The following is a 13,117-nucleotide window of genomic DNA, read 5'->3' as shown; positions in this document are numbered from 1 at the left end:
CGCAGAGCCGCCGCGCGTCACGGCGCTCAGCCTGCGCGCCCGCACGGCCACCAGCCTGGCGCTCGCCTGGAGCCTGCCGCCCCGCCAGCGCGCCCGCGTCTGGAGGTACGAGGTCACCTACAGCAAGAAGGTAGGGGCTGCCGCCCGCCCGCCCGCACACGTGTTGCCGTGGCTGGCCACGCGTGCCACGAGCGCGCGGGGCTCAGCTCCCGCGCCTCGCGGGCTCCCTGTTCTCGGCCCGGCCGTGCCTTTGCGCCTTTTGCGTCCGTGCGCGTTGCTGGCGCTGTCCTCGGCGCGGCCGTGCGTGTCACAAGCGCGCCGTTCTCAGCCCGCCTCCCTCGTTTGCTTCCCCTGCACCCGCAGGCGGACGAGAGCAGCTACTCGGTGCTGCGCTGCGAGGACACCTCCGTCACCATCGCCAAGCTGGCGCCGGGCACGGCCTACGTGGTGCGGGTGCAGGCGCTCACGCAGGAGGGCGAGGGCACCTACAGCCCCCAGCACGAGTTTGAGACCCTCCCGGAGGGTGAGCGCCGGCTTCGGCGGGGCGGCTTCCAAAGCAAAACTTTGGGGGCTCTTTTTTTGGGGGGAACACGGTGATTCGAGCTCCGGTGTGTCCCCTCCTTGTGCAGGCGCCGAGGGCATGGCCTCCGCCGCCGTCATCAGCGGCTCCATCGCCGGCGTCCTCGTGGTCCTCCTGCTGCTGGGCATCTCCCTCTACGTCTTCTGCAGGTCGGTGCTTGATCTTCTCCGGGAGAAGAGGCGGGGAAGATTGGAAAATAGTAATAAGAAGAGGGGAAAATGGCCTGTTTCCTGGCATTTTATTCCCATAGGAATCGGCGCGCACGGACCCGCCAGGCCTCCGAGGACGTCTACTTCTCCAAAGCAGGTGAGCGCCGGACACGGGCAGGGACAAGGGGACCCGTGCAGGCGGGCGGGACACCCACCGCTCCGTGTCCCCCTCCGTAGAGCAGCTCAAGCCGCTGAAGACCTACGTGGACCCGCACACCTACGAGGACCCCAACCAAGCGGTGCTCAAGTTCACCACCGAGATCCACCCGGCCTTGGTCACCCGGCAGAAGGTCATTGGTGCAGGTAGGTCCAAAACCAAGAGAAAAATAGGGGGGAAAAATCCGCTCCGGGCCGCTGTTGTGGGCCCATATTCACCCCCCTGGTCCTCCGGGCGCAGGCGAATTCGGCGAGGTCTACAAGGGCACGCTGAAGCGGGGCAAGAAGGAGGTGCCCGTGGCCATCAAGACGCTGAAGGCCGGCTACACGGAGAAGCAGCGCGTGGACTTCCTCAGCGAGGCCGGCATCATGGGCCAGTTCGGCCACCACAACGTCATCCGCCTCGAGGGCGTCGTCTCCAGGCGTGAGCACCCCGTGCCCCCTTCCTTTGCCCCAAAAGCAGGCCAGAATGGGGAGAAAAAAGGAAAAAAAGACACCCACACACCCAAATGGGTGGCTGTTTTGGAGACATGCAGGAAAAAGTTTTTTTTTTTTTTTTTTTTACCTGGTTTATAAGCTATTTTGGGGGGTTTTATTGTTTGGTTTTTGTTTGTTTTTCCAGATCAGCCCTTCATGATCATCACAGAGTACATGGAAAATGGGGCACTTGACAAATTCCTGCGGGTAGGTGATGCGTGACGGCCGGAAATAAATCCGGATGGATGGGGGAGGTTTTGCGGTCCCCCGTGACAGCCTTTTTGTTCTGTGCTTGGGTGCCGGGATTTACCTGGCTTTGGGAAAACGCTTTGCAAGGGCGAATGCAGCCGCAGGAAAGCGCCAGAGCGGGCGCAGCCGCTGCGGGAAAATCCCCCCGGGATCCGCTCCCGCGCTCGGGGCAGCCGGTGGAATCAGTACCCAGAGCTGGGAAGGGGCGGGAAAGTTGAGTTTAGCCTGGGAACAGGTGGAAAAAGCCTTGGATTTAGGCTGGGAATGGCTGGGAAAAGATGAGTTGAGAAGGTTTGCTGTGTTGCTGCAGGAGAAGGATGGGGAGTTCTGCGTGATCCAGCTGGTGGGAATGCTGCGGGGCATCGCGGCCGGCATGAACTACCTGGCGGGCATGAACTACGTGCACCGGGACCTGGCGGCCCGCAACATCCTGGTCAACAGCCAGCTGGTCTGCAAGGTGTCCGACTTTGGGCTCTCGCGGGTGCTGGAGGACGACCCCGAGGCCACCTACACGACCAGCGTGAGTGGGGCCGGGGCGGCGGGGCGGCGGGGCGGCGCGGGGTGCCCGGTGCTGAGCGCCGCCGGCCTCCGCAGGGCGGCAAGATCCCGATCCGCTGGACGGCGCCCGAGGCCATCTCCTACCGCAAGTTCACCTCGGCCAGCGACGTCTGGAGCTACGGCATCGTCATGTGGGAGGTGATGTCCTACGGCGAGCGGCCCTACTGGGACATGTCCAACCACGAGGTGAGGCCCCCCGGCCATCCCCGTCGCACCGCGGCCGTCCCCTGTCGCCATCCCCAGCCCTTTCCCACCACCAGCGCCCGTCTCGGGGCGCAGCCGCCCCCCGGCCAGCGTGCCCACCGCCCCGTCCCCGTCGCGCAGGTGATGAAGGCCATCAGCGAGGGCTTCCGCCTGCCCGCGCCGCTCGCCTGCCCCTCGGCCATCTACCAGCTGATGCTGCAGTGCTGGCAGCAGGAGCGCGCACGGCGGCCCCGCTTCGCCGACGTCCTCGGCATCCTCGACAAGCTCATCCGGGCGCCCGACTCCCTCGCCTCCCTGGCAGACTTCGACCCCAGGTGAGCCTATGGCTTGGGGGCTTGTGGGGCGGCTTTGGGGCCTCCCGCACCCCAGGGACCTGAGGCAGCGCTGCCCGCCCGCAGGGTCTCCATGCGCCTGCCCAGCGGCTCCGAGGGGCTGCCCTTCCGCTCCGTGGGCGAGTGGCTCGAGTCCATCAAGATGCCCCAGTACACGGAGCACTTCCTGGCCGCCGGCTACACCAGCCTGGAGAAGGTGGTGGCCATGAGCGCAGAGTGAGTGTGGTGCCGGCGACGCTGGGGCTGCCCATGGGGACCCTCCGCGGGGTGGGCGCAGATGGGTCTCCTCCATGGGCCGAGTGGGGTTGGGGACTGGATGCTCCCTGAGGGGTGCTTAAGCCCCAAATGTTCCCAAGGGATGCTGAGGAGCAACCTGTTCCCAAGGGATGCTGAGGAGCAACCTGTTCCCAAGGGCTTCTGGGGACCAAGCCATTCCCAAGGGATAAAGGATGCTGCGGAGCAACCCATGTCCAAGGGATGCTCCTGACCAACCCGTCCCCAAGGGCTTCCAGGGACCAACCCGTCCCCAAGGGATGCTCATGACCAACCCATCCCCAAGGGTTTCCAGGGACCAAGCCATTCCCAAGCAATGCTGAGGAGCAACCCATCCCAAAGGGATGCTCATGTCCCGAAGGGATGCAGCTGTCCAGAAGACCATCTGGGGACCAAGCCATTCCCAAGGGCCACTCATGACCGACCCCTCCCCAAGGGTTTCCAGGGACCAAGCCATTCCCAAGGGCTGCTCATGTCCAACCCATCCCCAAGGGCTTCCAGGGACCAACTCATCCCCAAGGGATGCCCATGTCCAACTCATCCCCAAGGGCTTCCAGGGACCAACTCATCCCCAAGGGCTGCTCATGTCCAACCCATCCCCAAGGGATGCCCATGTCCAACCCATCCCCAAGGGCTTCCAGAGACCAAGCCATTCCCAAGCGATGCTCAGGAGCAACCCCTCCCCAAGGGACATGGGGGCCCAACCGTTCCCCAGGGGCTGCTCCTGCCCACCCCTTTCCCGTTATCCCAGCTAAGCACTTGCCCCGCTCCCGCAGGGACATCAAGCGGGTCGGCGTGCGCCTGCCGGGCCACCAGAAGCGCATCGGCTGCAGCCTGGTGACGCTGCGGGAGCAGCTCGGCGCCGGCCCGCTCTGAGCCGCGGACCCCCCGCCGCCCCCACACACTTGACGCGGAGCAGTGAAGGGCACCCGGCCGCCGCCCACCGGTCCTATTTATTGTTTCTGGGATTAAGAGCGAGTTTTTATTATTATTATTATTATTATTGTTATTATCTTATTGAGGCGTTTCACACCGGAGCGGCTGTCCTGGCTCAGGAGATGCTCCTCAGCAAAGCAGGGAGGAGGGGGGGGGGCAGAACGAGTAGGAAAACACCCCCTTTCCCAAAAGAAAATCAAGATAAAATTTCAAAATCAGGAGGAAAAAAAGAAGAAGAAAAAAAAAAAAAAAAAAAAAAAAAACCAACACTGATTCCCCTCCCCTGGCCCTTTTCCCTATGTATTAATTTAAAATGCCTCATTCGGGCTGGGGCCCTCTTCCCTTGCCGTAGGTTTAAGGGTTTTTGGAAGTTTAGGGTTGTTTTTTTCCTCCTTCTCTCCCACATTTCAAGAGCAGGGCTGCCCCTGGCGCCGGCTGCGGCCTCTCCCCGGCCCGGCTCCTCCGTTCCCTTCCTTCTTCCCTATTTATTTTGCCCCAAGCCCCGTGCCGCAGCCCTGCTCTTTTTTTTTTTTTTAATTTTTTTATAAATTATTTTTTAATTCCTTCCCCCAAACACCATTTGCTCTGTGTTACCTTCCCCCCCGCTTCTTTTTTAATATAATTTATTATATATTTTTATATTTATTGAGAGCCAACACCTTTCTCCCCAGCTTCCCGCCTGTCCAACAGCTCCCAAAACGCCGCTGTGCTCCTCCCCCCGCCCGCTTCCTCTCCCCACCGATGATTTAACGGATTTATTTTTCTTTTGTGAGGCTTTAAAAAAATTGGTTTTAATAAATGGTTTTAATAAATTGGTGCCGTTTGGTTCTTTAAAGAAAAATGCCCTTTTTGTCGCCTTTTCCCGGCGCCGGGATGCCGCGCGGCCCTAGGCGTGTGGGGCACCTCGGTGTGGGTCCCGTGGGGAGGTGTGAGCGCTGCATGGGCTGCAGCTATCAGTGCAACGAGCGCTCCCGGCCTCAGCCCTCCTGGTTCCTCGCGGGGTCCCTCCCTGCGCTGCTGAGGAGGAGGAGGAGGAGGAAGGCCGAAGGTCGTCACTGCGGGTTGGCGAGCTCCTCAATGGCCCTCCGCAGCTGCAAGGGACAGAGCGGATGGATGTGGCCTGTTGCATCCCATGCCATGCCATCCCATGCCATGCCATCCCACCCCATGCCACCCCCGGTGTCCCCGCCGCTCTGCCCCGTCTCACCTCGGCCCGTGTCACCGTTCCCACCAGCTCCCCGCCGCGGGTGACGAAGAGCTGCTGCAGCTTGAGCAGCTCAAAGAGGTGATGCGTCTGCCGGGCGGACACGCGGATGCAGGGACGGACAGACACATGGATGCAGGGATGGACGGGGGGGACGGGCGGAGGGGCCGGTCAGCGTCCCCCCCGCCCGCCGCGGCCGCTACCTGGTGCAGCGAGGTCCAGGGCGAGAGCTGCAGCATGACGGGCTCGATGGCGCAGTCGTCCCCCACCATCCCCGCCGGCTGCAAAGTCGGGGGGGGTTGAAAGAAAAAAGGTTAGAAACAACCCATGGGGGAAAAAAGGAAATGTAAGAAATATATGTATGTATTTTGGGGGGTGTCACCTTCTCCCCAGTGTCGCTGTGGCTCTGCAGAAAGGCCACCAGCTCCGCGCGGCTCACAGTGCCCACCAGCGTGGGCGACTCTATGGGAAGAGGAGCGGGACGGGCAGCGGTGAAGATGAGGGGGGCACGTTGGATCTGGGGGGGCCTGGGTGGATCCGGGGGGTCCAGGAGGATCTGGGGGGTCCAGGCGGATCCGGGCGGATCCGGGGGGTCCGGGCAGCTCTACCTGCGCTCTCCACCACGGGGAAGTCGGTGGCGCCGGGAGCAGCCGTCAGCGCCGCCAGCACCTCGCTGAAAGCGGCCGCCTTGGCCAGCGACAGCACCTGGCGGCTCATGAACTCCTCCACCAGCACCCGGTAGGAGCTACGGGGTGGGAGAAACGCTTAAAAAACGGTGCGAACCGCCCCCCCAAAGGTAGCAAAGACCCCCCAAAACTCACGCCATGTGCCGGCTGCGGATGGGCGGCAGGTAGGGCAGCCGCTTGACGATGATGGTGCCGGCGTAGAAGGAAGGCTGCCACTTCTGCGCCACGGCGTTGGCGGCCAGCACGGCGGCCGTGATGGGCAGCGCCCACGCCAGGTGCCCCGTGGCCTCGCACGCCAGCAGCGCCGTGGACACCGAGTGCGTCACGGCGCCCGAGAACGCCGCCGCCCCTGCCGCGGACAGCACTCAGGGCATGAGGGAACCCCTCTCATAGCAAAAAATAAACACCTTGTTATACACTTTATTATTACGCTTTCTGGTTTTGCACCTACCAGCCAGAGCGTAGCCGCCGGGCACAACCGGGTGCCCCGTGGTGATGCCCTCGGGGAAGAGCGCGGCCACTGTCTCGCCCGCCAGGCGCCCCAGGGCAGCTCCTATGAAGGGGGGTGCAGGTGGGTGACACTGAGCCGGGGTGGCACATGGACACCCCCCGTGTCACCGTCCTGCACCGGTGGCCGTGTGCGGCCCACTCACCGTACACGAAGATGGGCATGAAGTAGCCGGCGGGCAGCGGCAAGGTGGTGGCCAGGATGAGCATCCAGAACTGGGGGAGACGGGAGGGAAGCCGGGCGGGCCGGGGCAGCGGCCGGGAAGGAGCGGGGCGGCGGGGACACCCACCTTCATGAGCAGGAAGAAGGCCAAGGTGCCGAAGAAGGACACGGAGGGGTGGCACCAGGCGTGCCAGAGGTGGCCGGGGCCGGCGGGTCCACCCGGCGGGGCGCCGCGCGCCAGCTCGCCCCACGTACGGTTGTCGAAGAGCGACACCAGGTACTCCTTCATGGTGAGCTGCGGCGGACGGACCCCCGTGCCAGCTGCGGCCCCGTGGGGCTGGGACCCCCCCCGGCCGCCCCGCGCTCACCTGCGAGGCCATGAACTGGCCCAGGCTGGGCGGGAAGGTGATGGAGGCCAGCAGCAGCACCACGAGCACCGTGTAGACGGGCTTGCTGCGGGGCAAGGGGCGGGTTGGGGGTCCCGCGGGACGCCCCCGCGCCCGGCGCCGCCCCGCGCCCCCACGGCGGTGCTTACTCCGTGGCGAGCAGCCTGGCCGTGAACCTGTTCTCCCTGACGTAGCCCAGCAGCCAGCGCTGGCAGAAGAGGTAGGCGCAGGCGACCACCCCGCACACGATGCTGCCGAAGCCACGGGACATGGGATTGGGGTGGGAATGCTCCAAAAACACCACCAACAAAAAGGCGTCCCTGACACGGGTGGGGAGAAACAGAGCTTCCTGCCCTCGGCCCGTGCTGCCCCGTACCCCAGGGCGAGGAAGAAGAAGGTCTCGCGGAGATCGAAGGGGAAATCGAGCTTGAGGTCGGTCCTGAAGAGGGCGATGATGGTTTCTGGGAGGAGGAAGGCGCCCGGAGGTGGCTTTAGGGGCGTGGGGGGGGACGGGGCGCCCCGCGGCCGCCCGCCCGCCCTCACCTTGCTCGCTGTTGAAGACGGCCAGGAGGCGGAACACGAAGGCGCCGCAGGTGGCGGCGAAGAAGCCGCGCCAGTAGTCGCGCACGGCGAAGTGCGAGGCCATCACCTCGATGCTGAAGAGCACCCCTGGGCACAGGGTGCGGTGAGGAGCCCGGCGCGCGCCTGGCCGCCCCCCAGCCCCGCGCGCCCGCCGCGCTCACCGCTCATGGGCGCCCCGAACACCGCGGCCACGCCGACCGCCTGCGCCGCCACCAGCATCTCGTTCTGCTTGACCTTGTCCTGCAGGCGAGGCGCCCGCGGGATGTGCCCTGGGGTCTACGGGGGGGACGCCGGCGTGGGGCAAGCCCCGAGAGCCGGCGCCAGCCTCACCTCGTACTCCTTGGTCACCGAGGTCCGCATCTTGCCCAGGTAGGCGGCCAGCATGGCGGAGATGTGCACGTAGGGACCCTGGGGACGCCGGCGCTGAGCGGCGGCCGCGTCCCGCCCCGGGAGCGCCGCGCTGGCCGCGGGTCCGCCCCGGCACGGCGCCGCTCACCACTTTGCCCAGGAAGACGGTGCTGCCGCAGGCCAGCGTGCACGTGAGCCCCACCACCTTGGCGCCGAAGTTCTTGATGGACAGGTAGTCCTCCAGCATGACCCCCGTGAGGATGGTCTGGAGCTCGGGGACGCCGGAGCCTGCGGGGGCACCCACAGGCTCCAGAGCTTTCCCCAGGGCTTTCGGGGGCCCCACGGCAGCCCAAGACCCCGGTGCTCACCCGCTGAGTGCGGCGTGATGCTCTGTGAGAAGCCGGTGGAGAAGGCAGCCAAGGCCACCGGGTACATGGTCCACGAGAGGTATTTGAGCACCGGGTAGTCGCCAATCTCTTGGTAGAGCCAGCGGTGGGCTAGGAAGGAAGCAGCAGGAAGGAGAGGGGAAGGACCTGCTGGTGCTTCCCTTCTCCGTCGGGAAGGACCCAGCAGGATCCAGCCCTGGCGGGATGCCAGGACAGCAGCGGGCGCCAGCGCCCCGAGGGCAGCACACCCAGCGCCCGGCGCTCCCCGGGGCGGCCGGCGTTACCCTCGAAGAGCCTGAAGACGAGGAGGTCCGTCATGAAGCTGATCATGGCCATGAGGACGCCCAGGGCGCAGAGGAAGTACCAGTCCTCGCCGACGCGGAGGAGCTGCCGCCGCACGAACGCCAGGCACCCTGCGGGATGCCAGGGGGTGATGGACCCCCCCCCCACCAACGGGGGTCCCCGGGGACCCCACTGCGGTGGCGCTCACCTTGGAGCCGCCTGCGGGCTTTGGGGCAGGGTCTCCAGCTCTTCTCCCACAGCAGCACCCGCTCCACGGCCACCTCCTCGTCCTCCTGCAGCCGGCGGCCGTGCCGGGGCTCCGCGCCGGCCTCGGCGGCAGCCGCAGCGCAGAGCTCCGTGTCCCCGGGGCCAGCCGACATCGTGGCAGGGCTGGAAGGCGCTGGGGGAGCCGGCAGCGCCCGCGCGCAGCCCCAGCCCTGCGCCGCGCTCCTTAACAACGACCTTGACGGAGCGGCCCGGCCGGAGCCGGCGCCGGGCGGCGCGCGGGGAGGCGTCTCCCGCCCGCCCCGGCGCTCCCCGGTCGCGGCCCCGCTCCGCCCGGGCGCTCCGGCCCCTTCCCGGGGCTCCGGCCCCTTCCCAAGGCTCGGGCCCCTTGGCCCCCCGAGGGCGCCGCGCGGCGCTGGGGCAGCTCTGCGGTTATCCGCGCGGCTCCGGGAGCTCGCCGGGGGCCGGGGCTGGGCCGCAGCCCAGGCGGCGCCGCGGGCCTGGCCCGGCCGCAGCATTTTTGGCAGGGCGGCCCGGCGGGTCGGCCGGCCCGGGCACTAATGCCTTACATGGGCCCGCACGGCGCCACGCCGCCCCGGCCGGCCGGCCCCCGCTCCCGGTCCCGCATCCCAGCCTCTCGGTCCCGATCCCACATCCCAGCCTCTCAGTCCTGGTCACACATTCCCGCACCTCATTCCAGTTCCGAATCCCAGCCCCTCGCTCCTGGCTCCACATTCCAGCCCCTTTATCCTGGCTCCAGATTCCAGCCCTTCACTCCTGGCTCCGCATTCCAGTCCCTCATTCCAGGCCCAAATGCCAGCCCCTCGCTCCTGGTTCCATATTCCAGCCCCTCAATCCTAGCTCCACATTCCAGCCCCTCTATCCAGGCTCCAGATTCCAGCCCCTCACTCCTGCTCCGCATTCCAGCCCCTCACTCCTGGCTCTGCATTCCAGCCCCTCAATACTGGCTCCACATTCCAGCCCCTCAATCCTAGCTCCACATTCCAGCCCCTCTATGCTGGCTCCACATTCCAGCCCCTCAATCCTGGCTCCATATTCCAGCCCCTCAATCCCGGCTCCACATTCCAGCCCCTCAATCCTGGCTCCACATTCCAGCCCCTCTATCCAGGCTCCAGATTCCAGCCCCTCACTCCTGGCTCCACATTCCAGCCCCTCATTCCTGCCCTGAATCCCAGCCCCTCACTTCTGGCTCCATATTCCAGCCCCTCGCTCCCAGCTCCACATTCCAGCCCCTGGCTCCTGCCTGCCGCGCAGGGCGCCGCGGGGCTTGGAGAGGCTCCGCGGTGGCGCGCGGCCGGCGGCCAGGCGGCACGAGGCCGTGCCCGGCGCTGCCCTGTTCCGGGCAGGACGGCACGTGCGGGACACCGCGACCTTCACCCAACCGCAGCCACAGGGCACGGGGACCCCCGGTGCCCGCGCCGCCCGCGTGCTCCAAGGGCACCTCTCGCCCTTCAGGCCTCCGGTGCCGCCTCCTTTGTTGTTGGTGCTGTTGCCGGAAACCTCACGCGACCTTGGCGGCCGGTTCGCGCGGAGCCTCTCGGCTCCCACAGCGGCTGCCAGCGCCAGGGGGCACATGGGGCACCTCGGCCCACACCTCCTGCTCTCTTCCCCCCTTCCCTTCCTCGGGAAATCACTGTCGGGAGCCGCGCTATGCGGGCGGCCAGGAATGCCAGCGACGGGATCGGATTCTTCCCTTTGCTGCTTGTTTGTAGCCAGGATGGTGAGGAGGAAAAGGGGGGGGGGGTGCTGAAAAATTTCCACCCTATGCGGAGTGATGTAGCAGGACCTAAATTTAGCCTGTTTTACAAGAGGTCTGGAAGGCAGCCCGGAGCCTAACAGGGCTTTATAAGCTCCCGGGTGCCGCCGGGCTCGCCGGCTCCGTCCGCGACGCTTCCCGGTGGCACCTCGGCTCCGGCTTTCTCCGCCGGCGGCTCCCGCAGCGTCGCCCTCGTTGCTTTTCCCTTTGTGTCTGTGGGTTTTCCTTCCCTCTCCGCTTTTCCCCCATCCCGGGAGCCCTCGCGGCGGTGCATGAACTTGAAGTCCTCGGCGGCTTTCCGCTCGGAGCGCAGCTTCCACCGGAGCTCGTCGCCGTCTCCCGGCCGCCCCATGGAGCTCTTCGGCACCTTCGTGCGGCCACGCGCGGAGCCGGCGGCATTCCCAGGTAAATCGGGCTGGGCAGAGCGAGACGTCCCGGGAAGGGAAGCCCCGGGAAGGGGTGATGCTCCCTGACCCGCTCCCACCACGGGCAGCGGATGGAGCGCAGGGCGGAGGGGGGCCCCGGCGTCCGGCGGGCCCCGGCGTCCGGCGAGCGCCTCTGCTCTCCCGCAGCCCGGCCGGGCACCGCGGGCAACGTCAAGACCCTGGGCGACACCTACCAGTTCACGGTGGACGTGAGCGACTTCGCACCCGAGGACATCATCGTCACCACCTCCAACAACCACATCGAGGTGCACGCCGAGAAGGTGAAGGCTCCGCGCGCGCCCCGCGGCCCCGCGCGCGCCCCCGGCCCCGCGCGCGCCCCCGGCCCCGCGCGCGCCCCCGGCCCCGCGCGCGCCCCCGGCCCCGCGCGCGCCCCCGGCCCCGCGCGCGCCCCCGGCGCCGCCCGGCGCTCCGACCCGCTGCCGCTTCCCTCCGCAGCGCGCCGGCGACGGCACCGTCGTCAACACCTTCACGCACAAGTGCCAGCTGCCCGACGACGTGGAGCCCACGTCGGTGTCGTCGGCGCTGGCCGAGGACGGCTCGCTGACGGTGCGCGCGCGCCGCCAGCCCGCCCGGCACGCCGAGCACGTCCCGCAGACCTTCCGGACTGAGATCAAGATCTGAGCGCGCGGCGGGCCCCGCGGCCGCCCCGACACCCGCCCCACATGCCCCTAGACGTAGGCGCTGGTGCTTGGGTGGCGTTTGGGCTCACGGGCTGTTTGTTTAGGTGTGTGAGCACATTGGGGCGGGGGGATAGCGCCTCGGACCGGCTGCTCCGGTGCGGGGGGGCTCGGCTGCATCCCGGCTCCCGTTGAGGGGCCGCTTATCCCGGAGGGAAGAGTCCTGCTCCGCGCGGGAGCTGCCGGGGCCCGCACCGATCCGGATGCGGCCGCGGGGCCCTTGCTGAGCGCGGAGGCCCTCCGGGGCGGCGGGGCCGGTGGGAATTGCGGCCGTGCCGGCGCCGGGACAGCGCTGGAGCCGTTCCCGGCGCCCATCCCGTGCAGCGGCACCGGCCCCGCGGGCTCTTCCCGCGCCTGGCCGCGCGCCCTGCCCCTCGCGCGCCTTCGCTCCTGTTTATTTCCAGCCCGCGTGACTCATTCCTTCCCCGCCGCTCTATTTCTGCGCCCTGCCCTCAGCTGCTAAAGCCCCTGGGCCCCGGGCCCGTCCGCAAGGTCACCCAGCGCCGGGCTCCGCTCCGGAGCCCCCCGGCACACAGGGCACCCCGCGGCGGCTCAGGCGGCGCCGAGGGACCCCGTCATCCCCACGGGGCTGCTGCCAAGGGGCCCTCACGCTCGGGAACATCTCCCCTCCGGGCCCAAGGGCTCCTCGGAGGCGGCCGTGGGGCCGGAGCCGGAGCGGCCACAAGTGCCATGGTGCTGCGCGCGGCTCCGGGCTGCCCCACGCGCCCGTGGGAGCCACGAGCAGCAGGTCCCGCGTTTCATTGTCTTTTATTGTATGTTTTGCTGTTTCGCATCTCACGGACCCGCCACCCCGCGGGGCGGCAGCTGCTCCGGAGGGGCTGCGGCCACGGGCTGCAACGGGAGAGGAGGCCGTGGGAAGCGGAGCGCCCGGCTGCGGGACACGGCCACGCGCCACTGCCGGGGCCTGCGCCGGGGCGGCGCGCGGCGAAACGAAAATTACTACTAATAAAAATAATAAACATATATATATATATAAACGCACGTAGGGAGTTTGTTCAAAGAATAGAAAAGGGCTAGAAAGTAAATCGAGAACTAAGCTAGGAAATGAGGCAAAAATAAACCAAATGAAATTAAAATTAAGAAATAAAAAATAAATCCACTGGATTTATTGGAGCGCATCCAAGCGCGCTCCCTGCGCGGGGCCAGCCGGTTCCCGCCAGCGCGCCGCCTGTTCCCGGGAAAACGGGGGCTCCGCCCCCGGCGCCGCTCGGCGCATGCGCCGTCCCGACCCCGGGGCCGCGCGCGCACGCGCGGGGAGGGGCAGCCCCGAGGGGCCGGGGGAGCCTCCGCCGCCACCATCATGGCGGCCGGGAGGGGCCCAGGAGCGGAGCGGAAGAAGGTCGCTTGCTCCCCTCCCTCCGCGCGCATGCGCGCAGGCACCGCCCCTTCCGCCCCGCGCATGCGCCACGTCGCCGGGCGGAGCGCGCCGGAGCGTCCGAAACGCCGCTTCCGC

The 13,117-nt window shown here is 67.0% G+C and overlaps 3 protein-coding genes across 8 annotated transcripts in view; 2 read left to right on the top strand and 1 right to left on the bottom strand.

Moving 5' to 3' along the window:
* Positions 1–3,914, top strand: part of EPHA2 (EPH receptor A2) — an 8,646-nt gene extending 4,732 nt beyond the window's left edge. The window contains exons 5-16 of the mRNA XM_026053562.1: positions 6–130; positions 364–523; positions 630–729; positions 831–886; positions 967–1,092; positions 1,187–1,369; positions 1,568–1,629; positions 1,982–2,191; positions 2,266–2,415; positions 2,554–2,747; positions 2,832–2,981; positions 3,815–3,914. Coding sequence (XP_025909347.1) covers positions 6–130; positions 364–523; positions 630–729; positions 831–886; positions 967–1,092; positions 1,187–1,369; positions 1,568–1,629; positions 1,982–2,191; positions 2,266–2,415; positions 2,554–2,747; positions 2,832–2,981; positions 3,815–3,914 — 1,616 coding nt within the window. The remainder of the gene's footprint in view (positions 1–5; positions 131–363; positions 524–629; positions 730–830; positions 887–966; positions 1,093–1,186; positions 1,370–1,567; positions 1,630–1,981; positions 2,192–2,265; positions 2,416–2,553; positions 2,748–2,831; positions 2,982–3,814) is intronic.
* Positions 3,915–5,026: 1,112 nt separating this feature from the next.
* LOC112959539 (chloride channel protein ClC-Kb-like) lies at positions 5,027–8,898 on the bottom strand. The gene is made up of 19 exons (XM_026053561.1): positions 8,727–8,898; positions 8,521–8,649; positions 8,219–8,347; positions 7,999–8,138; positions 7,833–7,910; positions 7,664–7,742; positions 7,464–7,589; positions 7,297–7,381; positions 7,070–7,171; positions 6,903–6,987; positions 6,662–6,829; positions 6,518–6,587; positions 6,316–6,417; positions 6,000–6,213; positions 5,787–5,923; positions 5,561–5,640; positions 5,382–5,459; positions 5,182–5,268; positions 5,027–5,065 (listed from the first exon to the last, which is right to left on the bottom strand). Exons 1-19 carry the CDS (start codon positions 8,896–8,898, stop codon positions 5,027–5,029), a joined length of 2,100 nt encoding a protein of 699 aa, XP_025909346.1.
* A 1,878-nt stretch (positions 8,899–10,776) lies between these two features.
* On the top strand, positions 10,777–11,614 carry HSPB7 (heat shock protein family B (small) member 7). 6 transcript variants are annotated; one of them, XM_026053656.1, is made up of 3 exons: positions 10,777–10,925; positions 11,093–11,211; positions 11,402–11,614. In XM_026053656.1, exons 1-3 carry the CDS (start codon positions 10,793–10,795, stop codon positions 11,585–11,587), a joined length of 438 nt encoding a protein of 145 aa, XP_025909441.1. In that variant the 5' UTR covers positions 10,777–10,792; the 3' UTR covers positions 11,588–11,614. The 6 variants fall into 6 exon arrangements, with proteins under 6 accessions (XP_025909441.1, XP_025909443.1, XP_025909437.1 ...); XM_026053658.1 differs by having other exon boundaries at positions 11,093–11,226; positions 11,444–11,614; XM_026053652.1 differs by having other exon boundaries at positions 11,093–11,226.
* Positions 11,615–13,117: the final 1,503 nt, after the last annotated feature.

Source organism: Nothoprocta perdicaria, unplaced genomic scaffold (assembly GCF_003342845.1).
Source record: "Nothoprocta perdicaria isolate Ctin4 unplaced genomic scaffold, notPer1 scaffold_117, whole genome shotgun sequence".
Taxonomy (NCBI): Eukaryota; Metazoa; Chordata; class Aves; order Tinamiformes; family Tinamidae; genus Nothoprocta; species Nothoprocta perdicaria.
This window is presented reverse-complemented; position numbering and strand designations above follow the sequence as displayed.